Source organism: Phytophthora ramorum, assembly GCF_020800215.1.
Source record: "Phytophthora ramorum isolate Pr-102 chromosome Unknown Phyram_PR-102_s0009, whole genome shotgun sequence".
In the NCBI taxonomy this organism is placed as follows: Eukaryota; Oomycota; class Peronosporomycetes; order Peronosporales; family Peronosporaceae; genus Phytophthora; species Phytophthora ramorum.
Window position 1 is genome coordinate 908,351 of NW_027150655.1, and position 15,073 is coordinate 923,423.

Here is a 15,073-nt window from a genome sequence, read left to right on the forward strand (position 1 = left end):
GGGCTGAAAAAAAAAAAAAACTGCTCACAGTTCAGAAACGAGCCAAGGACAATTTTGGGAATATGGCAGCGACCTTTTGCTCCGCCGGCCGCCGAACATGAAGTCCCGGAGACCCACAGCCAGCACTCGGGGCCGTGGCAATGCTTCAGCCGTGACGAGACCGGGCAGAGGCTTCGTTGAATTTCACCCTTCCATGTCGCTGGAGAATGCGCCGACACTAGCGGATTGTCTATCAGTGCCATCTTCAGAAGCCGCCTCCAACGTGGAGGTGGCTGTGCCTGACGCCGATGAAGCGACGCTGGAAGGTGCTCTCGCCGATCGTTTTCAAGTGTGGACCAAGGTGGCTGAGGTAGGAGACGATCAAGCAGCTTTACAATGACCGTCAGTAGAACTGAAGCAATGCAATTGCTGCAGGTGATCGAGAGGCTGACCCCAGTGGACGCCTATCAAGGAGATGTCCACGCCCTGCGAAAGCTGCAACAGCTCCATCTCCTGTGCAATATCCTTTCTGTCACCTGCTTCGTTGCACGCTTGTCTTGCATACCAAAACGCAGAGTACTTTGTTTCTGTAACCAGCCTTACAGCAGCGCGAAACGCACCTTCGTGCCCTCCAGCTCACTTTACTGCAGGAAGGACGATCAGCTCCGCGTGTTCAAGCCGCCCCACCTATTTCCCCCACCGAGACGTACGTGTCAAATCGGAAAGGTAAACATAGTTTTCGTTTCGTGCCTAACATACCCAAAGTGCTCACAGCGACAACAAATATGACAACGAAATCGACGGACGCAATACAAACCAACCCGAACGGAAAGAAGAGCAAGAACGACACATGGATTTTGTCGACTACGATGCCATGGACTTGATCGAGCTATCAGAGCAGTTCTCGTAGCAAGCAGAATTCTTCACTGAAAGAGATATCGTTGCACATGTATCGCAGAAGTATGGTAAATGGGCTGTCCGTCCAAATCTTCATCCATTGGAGTTCTTTTAACGGACTTCACCCTAAGATACGACGCGTATCCAAGTTTTTTTTTTACACTTGTACGGATTATTCGACGTACATATAGTATAACTAGCGCTATGGGCATGGTTTGTTGGTGGTGGAGGCGCCTCCGCTGCGCTCCGGCGGATTTTTTGCCTACAAATATTTAGGGCGAATACTATAATCCTATTATAGTATTACTAATAAATACTATTTGACGAGAAAATAGCATAATCACCCGGAAGCGTGAGTTTTCACACAAAACGTCTGATCGCACATAATACGTCAAGGTTGGCACCTTATCCGCGCAGCTTTCATACATAGATCTACGCAGTCACACTACGGCTGGTAAGGGCCACCCAAAGCTTCTGTTGCCCACACAACCTTAATTTGAACCAATCACGTAGGTTTTAAGTATCTACAGATAACCAATCAGGATGATGGAGACGAGCACTTCCCTCCCCATTTCAAGCGAGAGCAAGAGGGCAAGAACTAAGAGGAGCACTATCACGACCAAGCCGGGTGCACCAGAGCCTTGGACCAACATCACCTATGCCCAGGACACTGAAGTGGGCCGTGGTGACAGAGAATGTGCCACCAGATGACGCAGCATCATTCCTTGAGACGTTCAAGCAGTATCGAGTCAGCAAGTGTAACGTGGTCCCGTGCACCGTGTGTCTGTCTCCCGACCCACACACAATGATTTATCGTCTTTTGGACTGCTCATCGCCGTCGTGCAAGGTGGCGTGCTCTCATGGGAGGTGTCAGTGGCGCGGCCGTTTCCCGGAGTGCTCCAATATGCGGGAATCAACTATTCACAAGTATGAAACCCATGTGAGCGTCAGCAGCGATGAAAAAAGTAACAAGGTGACAGAGTCTCACAAGGTGTATCTACGAGAGATGGCTGTTCAAGGCCTTAGACCTTCGCGTATTCGAAACTAGATGCCGCGTAAGCTCAACGTGGATATGGAGACACTGCCAAGTATTTCCGATGTGCAAAACTTCCTGAATTACTATGGCAAGATCAAACTGCAGAACCACGACAAGCACAAGGATATCGCCAACTTCATCCACCAAAACGAGTTATCGGGCCATGAAAATGACACAGTTGCATTCACGTTTGGTTGGAAACGGGACGAGTATGGGGAAATGTTTGTCGGCAACGGATCTGACGAAAAGCCGTTCATTGTCAGAGTGTCAACGAAGCGCCTGCTAGCCAGGATGGATCGCACCGCCAACTCTTTCATTCTGCATTTAGATGCTACTTTCAAGCTCAGTCAAGTCGACTATCCAGTGATTGTTTGTGGAATTTCGGATCGGTGTAGAAGCTTTCATCTGGTCGCCATGTTTGTCAGCTCGCAGCGGACGGAGTATCAGTACCTGAACTCCTTGAAAGGGCTACGAGACGTGTACACCCGTGTGGTGTAGGGAAACTCATATTTTGGGTAGACCACCCATTCTGGCTCAGCTAAGTACGTCGTACCTAATCGAACTTCGCACCTAAGCGGCGAACTCGGCGAAGCGGTCGGACTCGGCGAGCATCGAGACTCAGCGAGCAGCGGAACTCGGCGAGCGTATTCCATTTAGGGGTTATTCCAAGTGGGAGAGGATAATATTAAGGGTATGGAGGGTTACCGGTTTGGTATCGGTTGTTGACCGTGAACCGGTTAACCCGAACCGGTCCAATCCGAACCCACGCCGATTACGCCACCAAGGATTACGCCACTGTCGATTACGCCACCTGTGGGTACAAGATTGTAGGTACAAGATGGGCTTCGACGTGGCGCTCTCTCATTGGCTGAAGTAACTCAGTATCCAGTAAAGAATCAAGTAGTGTATATCCAGTAGGTCTAGAGTAGCGAGAAGTCTAGCGAGCTAAAGACCTCAATCAATCACTTTCGAATCTTCATTCTACCCCTCAAGTGGTTTCCAGTCTCCGCTCCGGTCTCGCCCAGAGTGCTGCCCTCCCTCCGCTCCGTCAAGCTTCGGTGTCCAAGATCCATACCTTCCATCAGGTTATGAGCCCAAGCACCATGTCCTCTGCCCACGACGCCTCCACCAAGGTCTCCATCGACAAGTTCAACGGAGACAACTACGCGACGTGGAACCGCTACATGCGTGGCGTGTTCCTGACCAAGTCGGTGTGGCATGTCGTGAACCGAGAGACGACGCCGAGCTTCACGGACTGGCGGCCCAAGGACGAGTACGTCAAGTCGAGCAACATCGCGTTCGGACTGATGTTGCTCCACATGGACGCGGACTACCACCATGTGGTCGACGACTGCGAGGAAGCGTGGGTTGCGTGGACGCGCCTGAAGACGCTGTACGGTGGTTCGCAGAAGGCTGGTCGCATCTACCTGAAGCGCCAACTCTTCAGCATGGAGATGTCGGAAGGCGGGAACGTGTTGCATCACTGCAACGAGGTCCTCAACATCAGTGCCAAGCTCAGCAGCATCGGCGCCAAGATGGAGGACGAGGACGTGGCGATCTGCCTGTTGCGCAGTCTCCCCAAAAGCTACGAGAACGTCGTGCTGAACTTGGAGATGAGCAGCGCTGAGCTGTGATCGCAAGACGTCGTGAAGGTGCTGACGAATGAGCACATCAAGCGGCAAGGCGAGAAGACGGCGACGGTGAAGACGGAGGACGCGGCCAAGGCGTTCAACACCGACCGAGAGTCTCGCCAGTGCACGTACTGCGGGAAATTGGGGCACACGATCGACAAGTGCTGGACCAAGCAGAAGGACGAGAATCGGGGCCCAAGACGCGGCGGCAATGGCAATGGCCGTGGACGCGGGGCCAACAATGCCCAGTCGAGGAACGACGACGCCAGCTACGACTACGGCTACGGCTATGATCGAGTGGCGTTCGCGGTCTCACTGGAGTGTGGCATTTCGACGGGCAAGGATATGCTCGGCATGTGGGCGGTCGACAGCGGCGCAACGCACCACATCTGCAACGACAAGGCCAAGTTCGCCGATTTGATTGAGCGAAACGAGGGCGAACTTTCGGTGGCCGACGGCAACAAGGCGGCCATCATGGGTGTGGGGACCATCGTGGAACGAGTGGTTCTGCCCAACGGCGACGAGCGCGACATCGAGATCAAGAACGCGCTGTACGTGCCGAGCATGAGCAAGAATCTGCTCTCCGTGCCACAGATCAACAAGAGTGGTCTGTTCCAAGTCGTGTTCGACGGCACCCAGATGCGCGTTGCGCACAAGGCCTCCAAGCAAGTGGTGGCGGCGGCGAACCTCGTGGATGGCCTCTACTGGCTCCAGACGCCTCAGCGATCGGCGAATGCGGCGACCAGTGGGAAGACGGTCGACCTGCACGCGCGTATGGGTCACGCTCCGGTGGAGGTGCTTCGCAAGATGGTTGACAACGACATGATCAAGGACGCGAAGGCACCTTCCAAGTCGAGTGGACCAAGCGTGTGCCGCGGCTGTCATCAAGGCAAAATGGTCCAGAAGCCGTTCCCAAGCAACCGTGACAAGCGTCGCTACGACACGTTCGAGCTGCTCCACTTCGACATCTGCGGCCCCATGGAAGAAGAGTCTCTGGGTGGCAGCAAGTATCTGCTGCTGATCGTGGACGAAGCCAGCGGATGCATGAAGGGGTTCTGCCTGCGTGCCAAGTCGGAGAGCGAAGACTGCATCAAGACGTACATCACGAAGGTGCAGACGCAGTTCGGCAAGAAGGTCAAGTTTGTGCGGCACGACGGAGCTCGTGAGTTCGCGACCAACTCGCTCAAGGCCTTCTACGAAGACGAAGGCATCGAGCAGCAAACCACGGTTCCGTACGCGCACCAGACCAACGGCACGGCAGAACGCGCCATCCGGACCATCGTTACGATCGGCCGCAGCATGCTGCATCACGCCAAGTTAGACAAGTGTTTCTGGGCTGAGGCGGCCATGACGGCCATCTACGTGAAGAACCGCCTGCCGTCACCCAAGGTGGAGCACAAGACTCCATTCGAGATCGTGTACAAGTCCAAGCCAAGTGTGAAGCACATGTGTGTGTTCGGATGCCAGACGTACATCCTGACGCCGAAGGAAAAGCGGCGCAAGTGGGACCCCAAGGCTCGCGCTGGGTTGTTCCTCGGCTACGAACAAGTGTCCAAGGCGTATCGACTTTATGACATCGAGGCGGGGCAGGAGGTTGTCAGTCGCGATGTCAACTTCGATGAGGCGGCCTTTGGACTTTCGGCGCATACTTCGGATGAAGACGTCGATGATGCTGCGCTGGACCTGGACGACAACGATGGACCGCGCCAAACCAGCTTCAAGCAGGCGGGGAAGCGCAAGAGCCGACCGAGTGGCGACGATGCCACTGCCAGAAGATCGCGCCCCGTTCGCCACCGAGCTGGCTTAGAAGAAGCAAGTGCGCCGGACGTATCCTCCTCGCGCCGAGCTGAACCCGACGAAGAAGAAAAGTCTGGGGACCAAGATGAAGACGACGACTCGACGCCTCCCGTGTTTTGGCGTGCCAGTGCCAACGCTGTGGAAGCAGCAGCCGATCTATCGGAGCCGACGACGTTCCAAGAGGCTGTGAACGGTCAGGATCAGGTGCACTGGCGCAAGGCGATCCGCGCGGAGCTCAAGTCGATGCGACTGCGTGGTGTGTTTCAAGCTGCCAAGTTGCCCAGCGGCCAGCGCGCCATCGGCACCAAGTGGGTGTTCAAGATCAAGCGCAAAGCGGACGGCTCGATCGAGAAGTACAAGGCGCGCCTCGTGGCCAAGGGCTTCAAGCAGAAGTACGGCATCGACTACACGGAGACGTTCTCGCCCGTGGTCAAGTACGTGACGCTGCGCATGATCATCGCGATCGTCAAGTACTTCGACTGGACCCTCGACCAACTCGACGTCGTGACAGCGTTCCTGTACGGGGTCATGAAGGAGGTGGTGTTCTGCGTGGTTCCCGAAGGCGTCGAACTGGATGGTGGCTTTGACTGCCTGGAACTGGTGAAGGCCATCTACGGTCTCAAGCAAGCTTCGCGCGTGTGGAACGAGACGTTCGACAAGTTCATGTGCTCTATCGGCTTCCAAGTATCGGCCTTCGATCCGTGCCTGTACATCAAGGTGGTGGACGGTCAGTGCGTGCTCGTGCTGGTGTACGTGGACGACGTGCGGATTACCGGGAGTTCGCCCGAGCTGATCTCGCGCACGAAGACGGACTTCAAGACGCGCTTCGAGATGACCGACAGCGGCAAGTGCGCGTTTGTTCTTGGGATTGAGCTGTTGGACGGCCCGGACGGCAGCGTGACCATGTGCCAGCGTCGCTACGTGGACGACATCCTGAAACGCTTCGCCATGGACGAGTGCAAGGCAGTGGTGAGTCCGGTGGACATGAGCACTCGACTGGTTCCAAGCGACGCTGCGACCAAGGTGAACGCTCCGTTTCGCGAAGCTGTTGGTGCGCTGATGCACCTGATGACCGCCACGCGCCCGGACATCGCGTACGCCGTTGGCTATGTGTCGCGCTTCATGGAGAACCCCCAAGAGGAACACTGGGTTGCGGTCAAGCGCATCTTTCGCTACCTGCAAGGCACCAAGACGCATGTCATCTGCTTCAAGCCGGGCGACAAGATCGATTTTCGTGGCTACTCGGACGCGGACTGGGCCGGCGACCTCGCGGACCGCAAGTCCACTTTAGGCTACACGTTCATGCTGATGAGTGCGCCTGTAAGCTGGGGAAGCACGAAGCAGTCAAGTGTGTCGCTGCCCACGAGCGAAGCGGAGTACATCGCACTCAGTCTGGCTATCCAAGAAGGCAAGTGGATCCATCGCCTGCTGTGCGAGATTCTGGCGGCTGCCAACGAGACGGGACCCGAGCTCATGATCCGCGAAGACAACCAGTCGTGCATCAAGATGACCAAGAACCCGGTGAACCACGGCCGCGCCAAGCACATCGACATCAAGTACCACCACATCCGCGACGAAGTGAAACGCGGTGAAGTGAAGCTCGAGTATTGCGAGACTTCTGTGATGCTGGCGGACATCATGACCAAGGCGCTTGCGGGACCACGCCACACGGAGCTGACGGCGGCTCTCGGCATTCATGGGACTTCGCATTGAGGGGGCGTATTGAGGGTATGGAGGGTTACCGGTTTGGTATCGGTTGTTGACCGTGAACCGGTTAACCCGAACCGGTCCAATCCGAACCCACGCCGATTACGCCACCAAGGATTACGCCACTGTCGATTACGCCACCTGTGGGTACAAGATTGTAGGTATAAGATGGGCTTCGACGTGGCGCTATCTGATTGGCTGAAGTAACTCAGTATCCAGTAAAGAATCAAGTAGTGTATATCCAGTAGGTCTAGAGTAGCGAGAAGTCTAGCGAGCTAAAGACCTCAATCAATCACTTTCGAATCTTCATTCTACCCCTCAAGTGGTTTCCAGTCTCCGCTCCGGTCTCGCCCAGAGTGCTGCCCTCCCTCCGCTCCGTCAAGATTCGGTGTCCAAGATCCATACCTTCCATCAGATAAATCAGGAGTCGGAGCGAAGGGTCGGCGGAGATCCAAAACGACCCGACTCGTCGAGGAAATTGGGAAGCTGAGCGAAGAGTCAGTGGAAGATCTATAACGACTCCATTTCACTAGGTATTTGTATAGGATCGATAGGAGACCAAACGGGGGAGCCCGAAGGGACCCCCCGAAGACACAGAGATAACAAAACAGAGCAGAATCTTCTAAGTCCAAGAACAGCGTATACTTTCCGGTAAGTCCCTGTGTGGGCTGGATTATGTCTGCCGTCGTTCCCCTAGAAGCATAGCTTGTAGGGGAATCGACTGGTAGCGCCAAGAGATCAAGGTCGGCCCGGGGTGGGCACTTCTCGCTACCAGCGAAGACAAACCTCGTCGAATCGACGAGTCGGTGGGTCTGCACAACCCAGGACACCGCAATCTTCTAGCTGAGCGTACTCTGCGCTCGGTGACCTGTAAAAGCGCTCGCGCGCCGACGTCCATCCTTTGGTGGAGGTCACAGGGTTTGAGGAATGGAAGCTGCCCCACTCAAGCGAGCTTCTGGAGTTTGGATTGGTACTCAGCGAGAGCAGGGCCTCAACTGGACCCGGCTGGGCCGAACCGCAAAGGGAAACAACAGAACCCTGCGCAAGCCCAACAACGCCGACCCGACTCGGCGAATTGTTGTGTTGTTGCGTGTAAGCCGCACTAGCGAAGTTTTTGCGAATCACAACACCACAACTGGTGCCGCGGCCCGGGATTCAGGAGTGTGCTTTGTTTTCGTAGGTACCAAGTAGCCAAGTTTCGAGCAAAAAGTGAGAGAAGATGGTCAAGGGATCGACAAGTCCGAGCGACACAAGTCCGGCGACGGTCGGAGGATCGCCGCTCGCTGAGTCGAGCTCGACGAGGGCAAGCGTCGCCGCCATGGAGGCGGATGTGACGCGGACCGTCCAGTTCGATGAGTTCGACGACGATGACCAAGGAAGAGAAGAAGAAGAAGAAGAGAAGGATGATGATGATGAGAAGACGGGGTACGACGGCCGCCGAACTCCGCGAAGAAGTGGAAGAAATATCGCTGCAAGTCAGCGGCGTAGGGAACCCTCGACCTGTCGAGCGCAGCCTAGCGGCGGAACTCAGCGAAGATGCTGATGATGAACAAGGCCTGGCCCCGGGTGACCGACCGCCACTGGTTCCGAAAGCCACGAGGAACGCCGAGACTCCGAAGGCTAATCGAGTCCTGGCCCGACTCGTCGAAGAAATGAGAACTGGGAGCCGGTGGATGAACATGTTCGCGCCCATGTACATGTGCCAGGCGAAATCGCCGGAACTCAGCGAGGAGTGAGCCAGCCGATCAATAGCCAGACTATTGAGCAACTCGTCGAGGACACGGTGCTGCTACTCCGAGCGATGGGCTACCGATGTGGCCACAAGCCCAGCAAACCTGCGCTGACGACGTGTAATGTGAGTTCGGTGGGGGTTGAGCTGATGAGATGGAAACGAAAGCTGAAAGACTTGTTCGGTATGCAGGGTGGACTTAAGGGACAAGTGCCGCAGTCCCGCCGAGCTGATGAACTACTCGACGAGCAGAAGGCACCTCCACTCGCGACCGCACAACCGTACGTCGCGGAACCGTATGTGTTCCCGGAACTCAGCGAGGACCCATCCAAGGTCCCGCTACCGAAGACCCCCGAGACCAAGCGCGGGGTGTTCCGACGCTCCGAAGGGACACCGTACTTCGTCAACTCGCACATGCCGTCTCCCAATAAGGTCAGAGAACAGCGCGGTCGGCGTCCGATGGCGGAATTCCTGAAGGATGAGGAGGCAGCAGAATTCAGGCGTTTGGTGCGCGCTGATGCTGTAATGGCGTCAGGTAGAGACGACGAGCTGAGCGAGGATGACAATTACGCGGATCGGCGCGAATTCGACGAGTCACCGTACGACCGCATTCGCCAACTCAGCTTTGATGAAGCTGAGAGGACCGAGGTCAAGTATTGGAGATTCGAACGCATGCGCCGCTCGAAAAGATTGCAACATTCGATGGCAAGCGTTATCGGTCTGACGACGCGTTGCAATGGATCAAGCGATTCTATGAGATGAAATGGACGTGCAAGCGGCAAGATGAGTGGTGCGAACCATTTTCGCTGAGTCTGGGCAAGGCTCCCAAGGGATGGTATCGCCAGCTTCCAAAGAAGACCCAGCAAAAGTGGAGTCTTCTCAGCGAAGCTTTCCTGGACTATTACTGTTCGCAATTCGACCAGTCGGCCAGGTCCCGCTACTACTCAGCAAGGCGTCGGGAGAACGAACACCTCTGCGACTTCTTGCTGCGACTGAATGGTTATGCCCGGACGGCCCAGATCCAATATGAGAGAGGGGGCGCGGACGCCGCTGATCACGTCTAGCATTTCCTGCTAAGCTGTGGAGATGACGACGTCATGGACCTGCTGTATCCACAGCGGCTCAGCGATATCCATAAGGTGGAGAAGATAATCAATCAGCGACTACTCGGCGGGAAGCGCAAGAAACAGCGCGACCGCCTGAGCACGGCCCGTAGCCGAGAACCTCGGCGAGGAGACCCGAAAACCCAAGTCGTCGGAGCGAGTCTCGCAGAGATAACCGACGCGACGATCGTCGAGAAGACAGGCGTGATCGACGTGATGAGCGCCGAAGCCGTCGAGAAGACGATCGCGATCGCTGTGTCACGTTGGCAGACGCTTCTGTGAACGACCTGTGGGTCACACTCGACAATCGCCGTGCAACGGGAGACACTGATCTATACGACTCGTCGAACGGCGGAAGCGATCAAGATCAACTCAGCGAGTCTGAATCTGACTATGGGTCCGACTACATCGATGCTGGTAATACCAGCGATCGACCCCGCTCGTTCAATGAGCGCGGGGAATCATACCGGTCCCGTCAGAACTCAGCGAATCGCCCAGACCGATTAAGCGAACGTCGAGACCGACCGGATCGCCGAGACCGCCAAGATGGGTCTCTCGAGCGACGAGCATATGGCCCATGCGGAGCCTCAGGCCACGATGCACACCTTTGCCGCAAACACTGCAAATTCTGCAAGCAAGTGCATGACGTGGACCGGTGCGAGCTATTCGCTTCGAGAAACTCGCCAAGTTCGTCAAGACGTCAGTCGACAAGTCCACCGTCCCGGAAAATCTCCAGGACATTTACTCGTCTAGCCATTTAAACTAGTGGGCTCGCCAACGTTGACTGGGTTGGATAAAACCGGGCTGCCACAGTCAGCTGAACCAGCAGTGGAAGCGAATTATGTGTTCGCTTTCGTTGGTAAAGCGGAACGGCCCGACGAGTGGAGACAGAATGACGGGGAGACGGAACGGATGGATATGGATAAGAATGCCGGACTCGGCCAGTCGAACGAAGACGACGAACGAGTAATTGGTAGTATGGATATAACTCAACGGTCGATGATATCGATTGGCCAAGCCAAGAGGTGGAAACTGCTCCCTGGCGAGCGACTCGGTTGGTGGTCATCGAGGAAGTTCGATCGCCGAGTACGGATGCGAGCTTTTGTTATGGGAGCTGTGAATGATGAACGAACCAAGATATTGTTGGATACTGGGGCAAACGTCTCCGCAGTAATTGGAGCGTTTGCGAGAAGGCTGCGGTTGAAGCGATTAACCAGCCTAGACAAGAGAATCGATGTCCAAGGGATTGCGAAGTCCAAAGTGGTGACTACTTCTCGAGCAATGGTTAAAATCACGCTGAGATGGGAAGTAGCTTACGAATTCGAGGTGTGGATTATGCCCCACCACGCAGGGATGGACCTGATCCTAGGCACCGACTTCATGATACCAGCTGGTATTAGGTTGGACCTGTACAACTCAACGGCAAAGCTGCCCGATGAGGTTGTAGTTCCATTGATCAAGTCATCGAGAGATTTCGACGAGACAGAGTACGGGCGTGAAGTAATCGGTGGTCCACCGGTGTCATTAAATATTACAAGCCGAGCTATCGCCCAGTTCAAGCTACGACGGAGGCAACCCAGCGATTCAACTCACGAACTGTGGGTTCGACAGATGAAAGGGGTGATCCCGACGATCGAACATAATTCGAAGGGACGAGCAGTGCGAGTGTTGCTGACGAATATTTCGTCAAGACTCACGTGGTGTCCTGCTCACTTTCCGGTGATCATGTGGATTCCTCACGGAGTGTTGCCACGAGGTGAAGGGTATGTGCGAGTGAACTCAGCGAAATATCGCGATTGGCAAATACTTGCCTACGAAGGCGCTCTCGACAACAGGCTTCTCAAGCGAGAGCAGCGTTTGTACATGGAATGGCTGAGTCGCCAGCCTCCCGCAGTCGAGCAACATCATTACAACACCCCAAAGGCGATTCAGGAACGATTGAGTCGCAGCGAGTTCACGGATGAAGCGGGGGTACAAGCATCGGAAGAGCTCAGCGAGCCCCCAGACTATCAGGGGAGTTCCGCGCTTGCTGACTGCGGAAAGAAATTGACGACTCAGAGAATGTACCAAAGTTGGACCCAGCGAAATTTCACGATGATTCGCCCAATCGTGAGGCCAAAATAGACTCAGCGAGTCCGATTCCGGGACTCAAACCGGTCAATTACAAACGAAGTTCACTGAGTCTTACTGATGAGCCACCACCGACGCTTACAGTAGCTGCATCCGATGGAAATATTGAAGAAGAGCACTTGGTAGGTCACAAACACCCCATGGTTCGTTCTCCTCCAAGCAACGGTAAACAGAAAAGGTGTTCCAGCGAGATGGACGGAGGTGATCAATGGGACCCGGGTGAAGCTGACTCTACAGTTTCGACGAGTGATCGTCGGACGACGCTGTCCGAAGCTAACCCGGCGAGTGAACGGTTGGATCCCGAGTTGTTGCACACCCGAGTGCCGCGTGATTTTGAGGGGCACTTCCTGTCTTTCGACGGGTCAGCAAAGCCGGAGAAGTACGGCGGTTATGGAAGTTGCTCGTGGATTTTGTGGCGTTTACCGAATTGGGACATTGTGATCGCTGTGAGTGCTCACCTGCCGTCAACCACGGTCAACATCGCTGAGTACACCGGGATGAACCACGGTGTCCTTGCGGCTGTTGATCGAGGAGTGACCGATTTGATCATTGTCGGCGACTCCAGGTTCGCATTCCAGCAATCCATGGGGGTGATGGCATGCACGATGGAGACCCTGCAAGTTGGTTTATCACGCCACAAAAAACTCGTCGGACGCTTAAGTTCGGTCCACTACTTACATGTGGTCCGCCGTTATAATTTGGCGGCAGATGCATTAGCCACTGAAGCTCTCGAAGCCATGACAGGACATGTTATCCTCAGCGGAGATCGAAAAACAGAGCTGCGAACATTAAACCGAATCCAAGAGAAGCTGTATGTAGTCGAAGACTCAACGAACGTAGAAGAAGTTCCAAAAGTCTCAGTGACCATGCGAAGCCAAGCTCACCACGTTCGCCGAGTCAGATTCGCCGATGAAGAGCTAGATGACTCAGCGAATGAACGGGTAGTGCCATATGCACGATACAATGATGTCTCGCCGAATTTTCGCGATGCTGGTAGTTCCGATGATGTCTTGGAAGTAGTGAACAAGCCTCCAAAAGCTCAGCGAGTGACCGAGCAAGGTCACCCTGAACACAAACGACTGGAATCACGAAGTGAACACGACATCGACCCAGTAGTCGTTCAGACAGAACACCGTGAACGAATATCAGCAACACAGGACGAGGAATGCAAGTGGCCAGATCTTTAGAAGTACTTGCAAGATGAATTGGACGAGTACCGGCCGTGCTCAACGTCGGTTCCTAGCCAATGGGTCGATTGCGATGAACCCAGGTGGGAACCGTTGTCGAATTTATGATGGGGAAGCCTTCGCTTTGGCTACCTCTGCCAAATAAAACGTGAAAGCCGTCTGCAAATGGTGCAAGTTGCAGACGAGAGTTAAAAGCTATTGCATACGAAGATTGATCACCGACCTGTGAAGACAACAGGCAGGACGAGTGGATGAAAGCTACTCCGTCAATTATATGAATTGGTATTACGAAATGGATAAGGTGCGAATTACGAAAGAACAAGAAAAAACCAAGACTCGTCGAAATCGGCAACTGAACGAGCCTAAGTCTTGGTGGCTCGGGGAGAGGTACTCAGCGAAAACCTGCCGGCTGAATCTCGACTAGCCAGGCTATGACTCGTCACAAATATCCTCGAACATGGGGTGAACTTGACGGAAAAACACTCGAAGCGGTCAGGTATGATTTGCTGAGCGAACCTTGCTAGGACCAGTCGAACCGAAGAATGCATAGCGGTCATCAATGAATTGCTGGCAGGGGCAGTCAAACTAGCCTTCGGCTTGCCTCAGGTTTCGACGAGCTCCTGGCCTTCTTGGTAACTCGGCGAGAAAACTTCGACGCTACACGTTTCTTAGATGGCTTGTCGGAAGCAGCTGGAGCCCTTCCACCTTTCACAGCAAACTGAGCAACAAGACGAGCTTGGACCGGTGTCGAAACGGTTGGAGTAGGCAACTGAGCTATTATCGCCGAGCTGTTTGGCTTCGTACTCGAGGAAACATTTCCCGAAAGCGACGAAAGCTGAGCTGATCCCGCCGAAGCGCCACTCGATGCGTTCCGAGGCAGCGCAAATAAAGCTGTCTAGGTCGACGAGTCTGGAAGATGTGCAGATGTAGACGCAACACTCGACGAAGGACTGGAGCTATCGAAATGAGTCACTTGAGCACGTGATAAGCCCACCAGCATAACCGACGAGATGGCCGTGCTTGAATTAGTCGTACTCAGCGAGGACAGCGAACGATTGCCGGATTCGCCGAGTTCTGACGTAGCAACGTGTAAGAGAAGCCGAGGACTCGTCAAATACCGCTGTGCTATGAAAAGGCGTCGCTAGGCTGAGGACTTCCTTGCTTGGGATCGGACGTTCGAGTGCTTGGAGCGAGGCTGCCTCGGAGTAGTAGCGGAAGCTGTCGAAGAGATCATGGGAGCGAGAATCGCCGAGTTAACCGAAGCCTTGTTCGCCGAGCCGGCGGTAGTGCGAATCGACGTGTTGACGGGACGAATGTGGGGAGTAATTTCACTGGACTCGTCGAGCTAGCGAGTTCCGTCCGAAGCTCAGCGAGTCCGGACTTGGCGATTTTCGTCCAAATCTCAGCGATTGGTCGCATCTGAAAGCCATGTTGCGCCTTGTTTCAGCACCGTCGGGGTGTCAGCCAGTGGATTGGCGCTCAGGATGGACTGACGCGACGGAATTTCGTCCGGACGTGTCGAACCCGTCTCACGGTGAGAGACAAGCTGAACAAGGGACGCGTCCTGCTGTTCCTGGCTCTCCTCTTGGCTGATGCGAAAGCACTGGATGCCAGCGAGGCCAGCGGAATTGCCTGCAGCGAGATCCGACGACTTATCGGAAATTCGACGAGTCGGGCCGGACCGGACCGAGAAGCTCAGCGAGTGGGAGCGAGCAGAGGCTCCAGCTCTACCAGGTGTCGACGAGTCCTCCGATGGTGCAGTATGAGTCGGCGAGAGAGCCGCAGCCGAAGGCCCATCTTGACTCAGCGATTTCTCCATGTTTACGACTCCAAAACAGACTTGTCGGACGTTTGCGGGGGGCAACACTGGTCTGCCC

General features: G+C 54.9%; 1 protein-coding gene across 1 annotated transcript; it reads left to right on the forward strand.

Moving 5' to 3' along the window:
• Positions 1 to 193: 193 nt before the first annotated feature.
• Positions 194 to 889, forward strand: KRP23_10000 (uncharacterized protein; the record flags this gene model as incomplete). Its single annotated transcript, XM_067895629.1, has 4 exons — positions 194 to 349; positions 415 to 499; positions 583 to 685; positions 745 to 889. The coding sequence occupies 4 exons, from the start codon at positions 194 to 196 to the stop codon at positions 887 to 889; spliced, it is 489 nt and encodes a 162-aa protein (XP_067741829.1).
• Between the last annotated feature and the right edge of the window lie 14,184 nt (positions 890 to 15,073).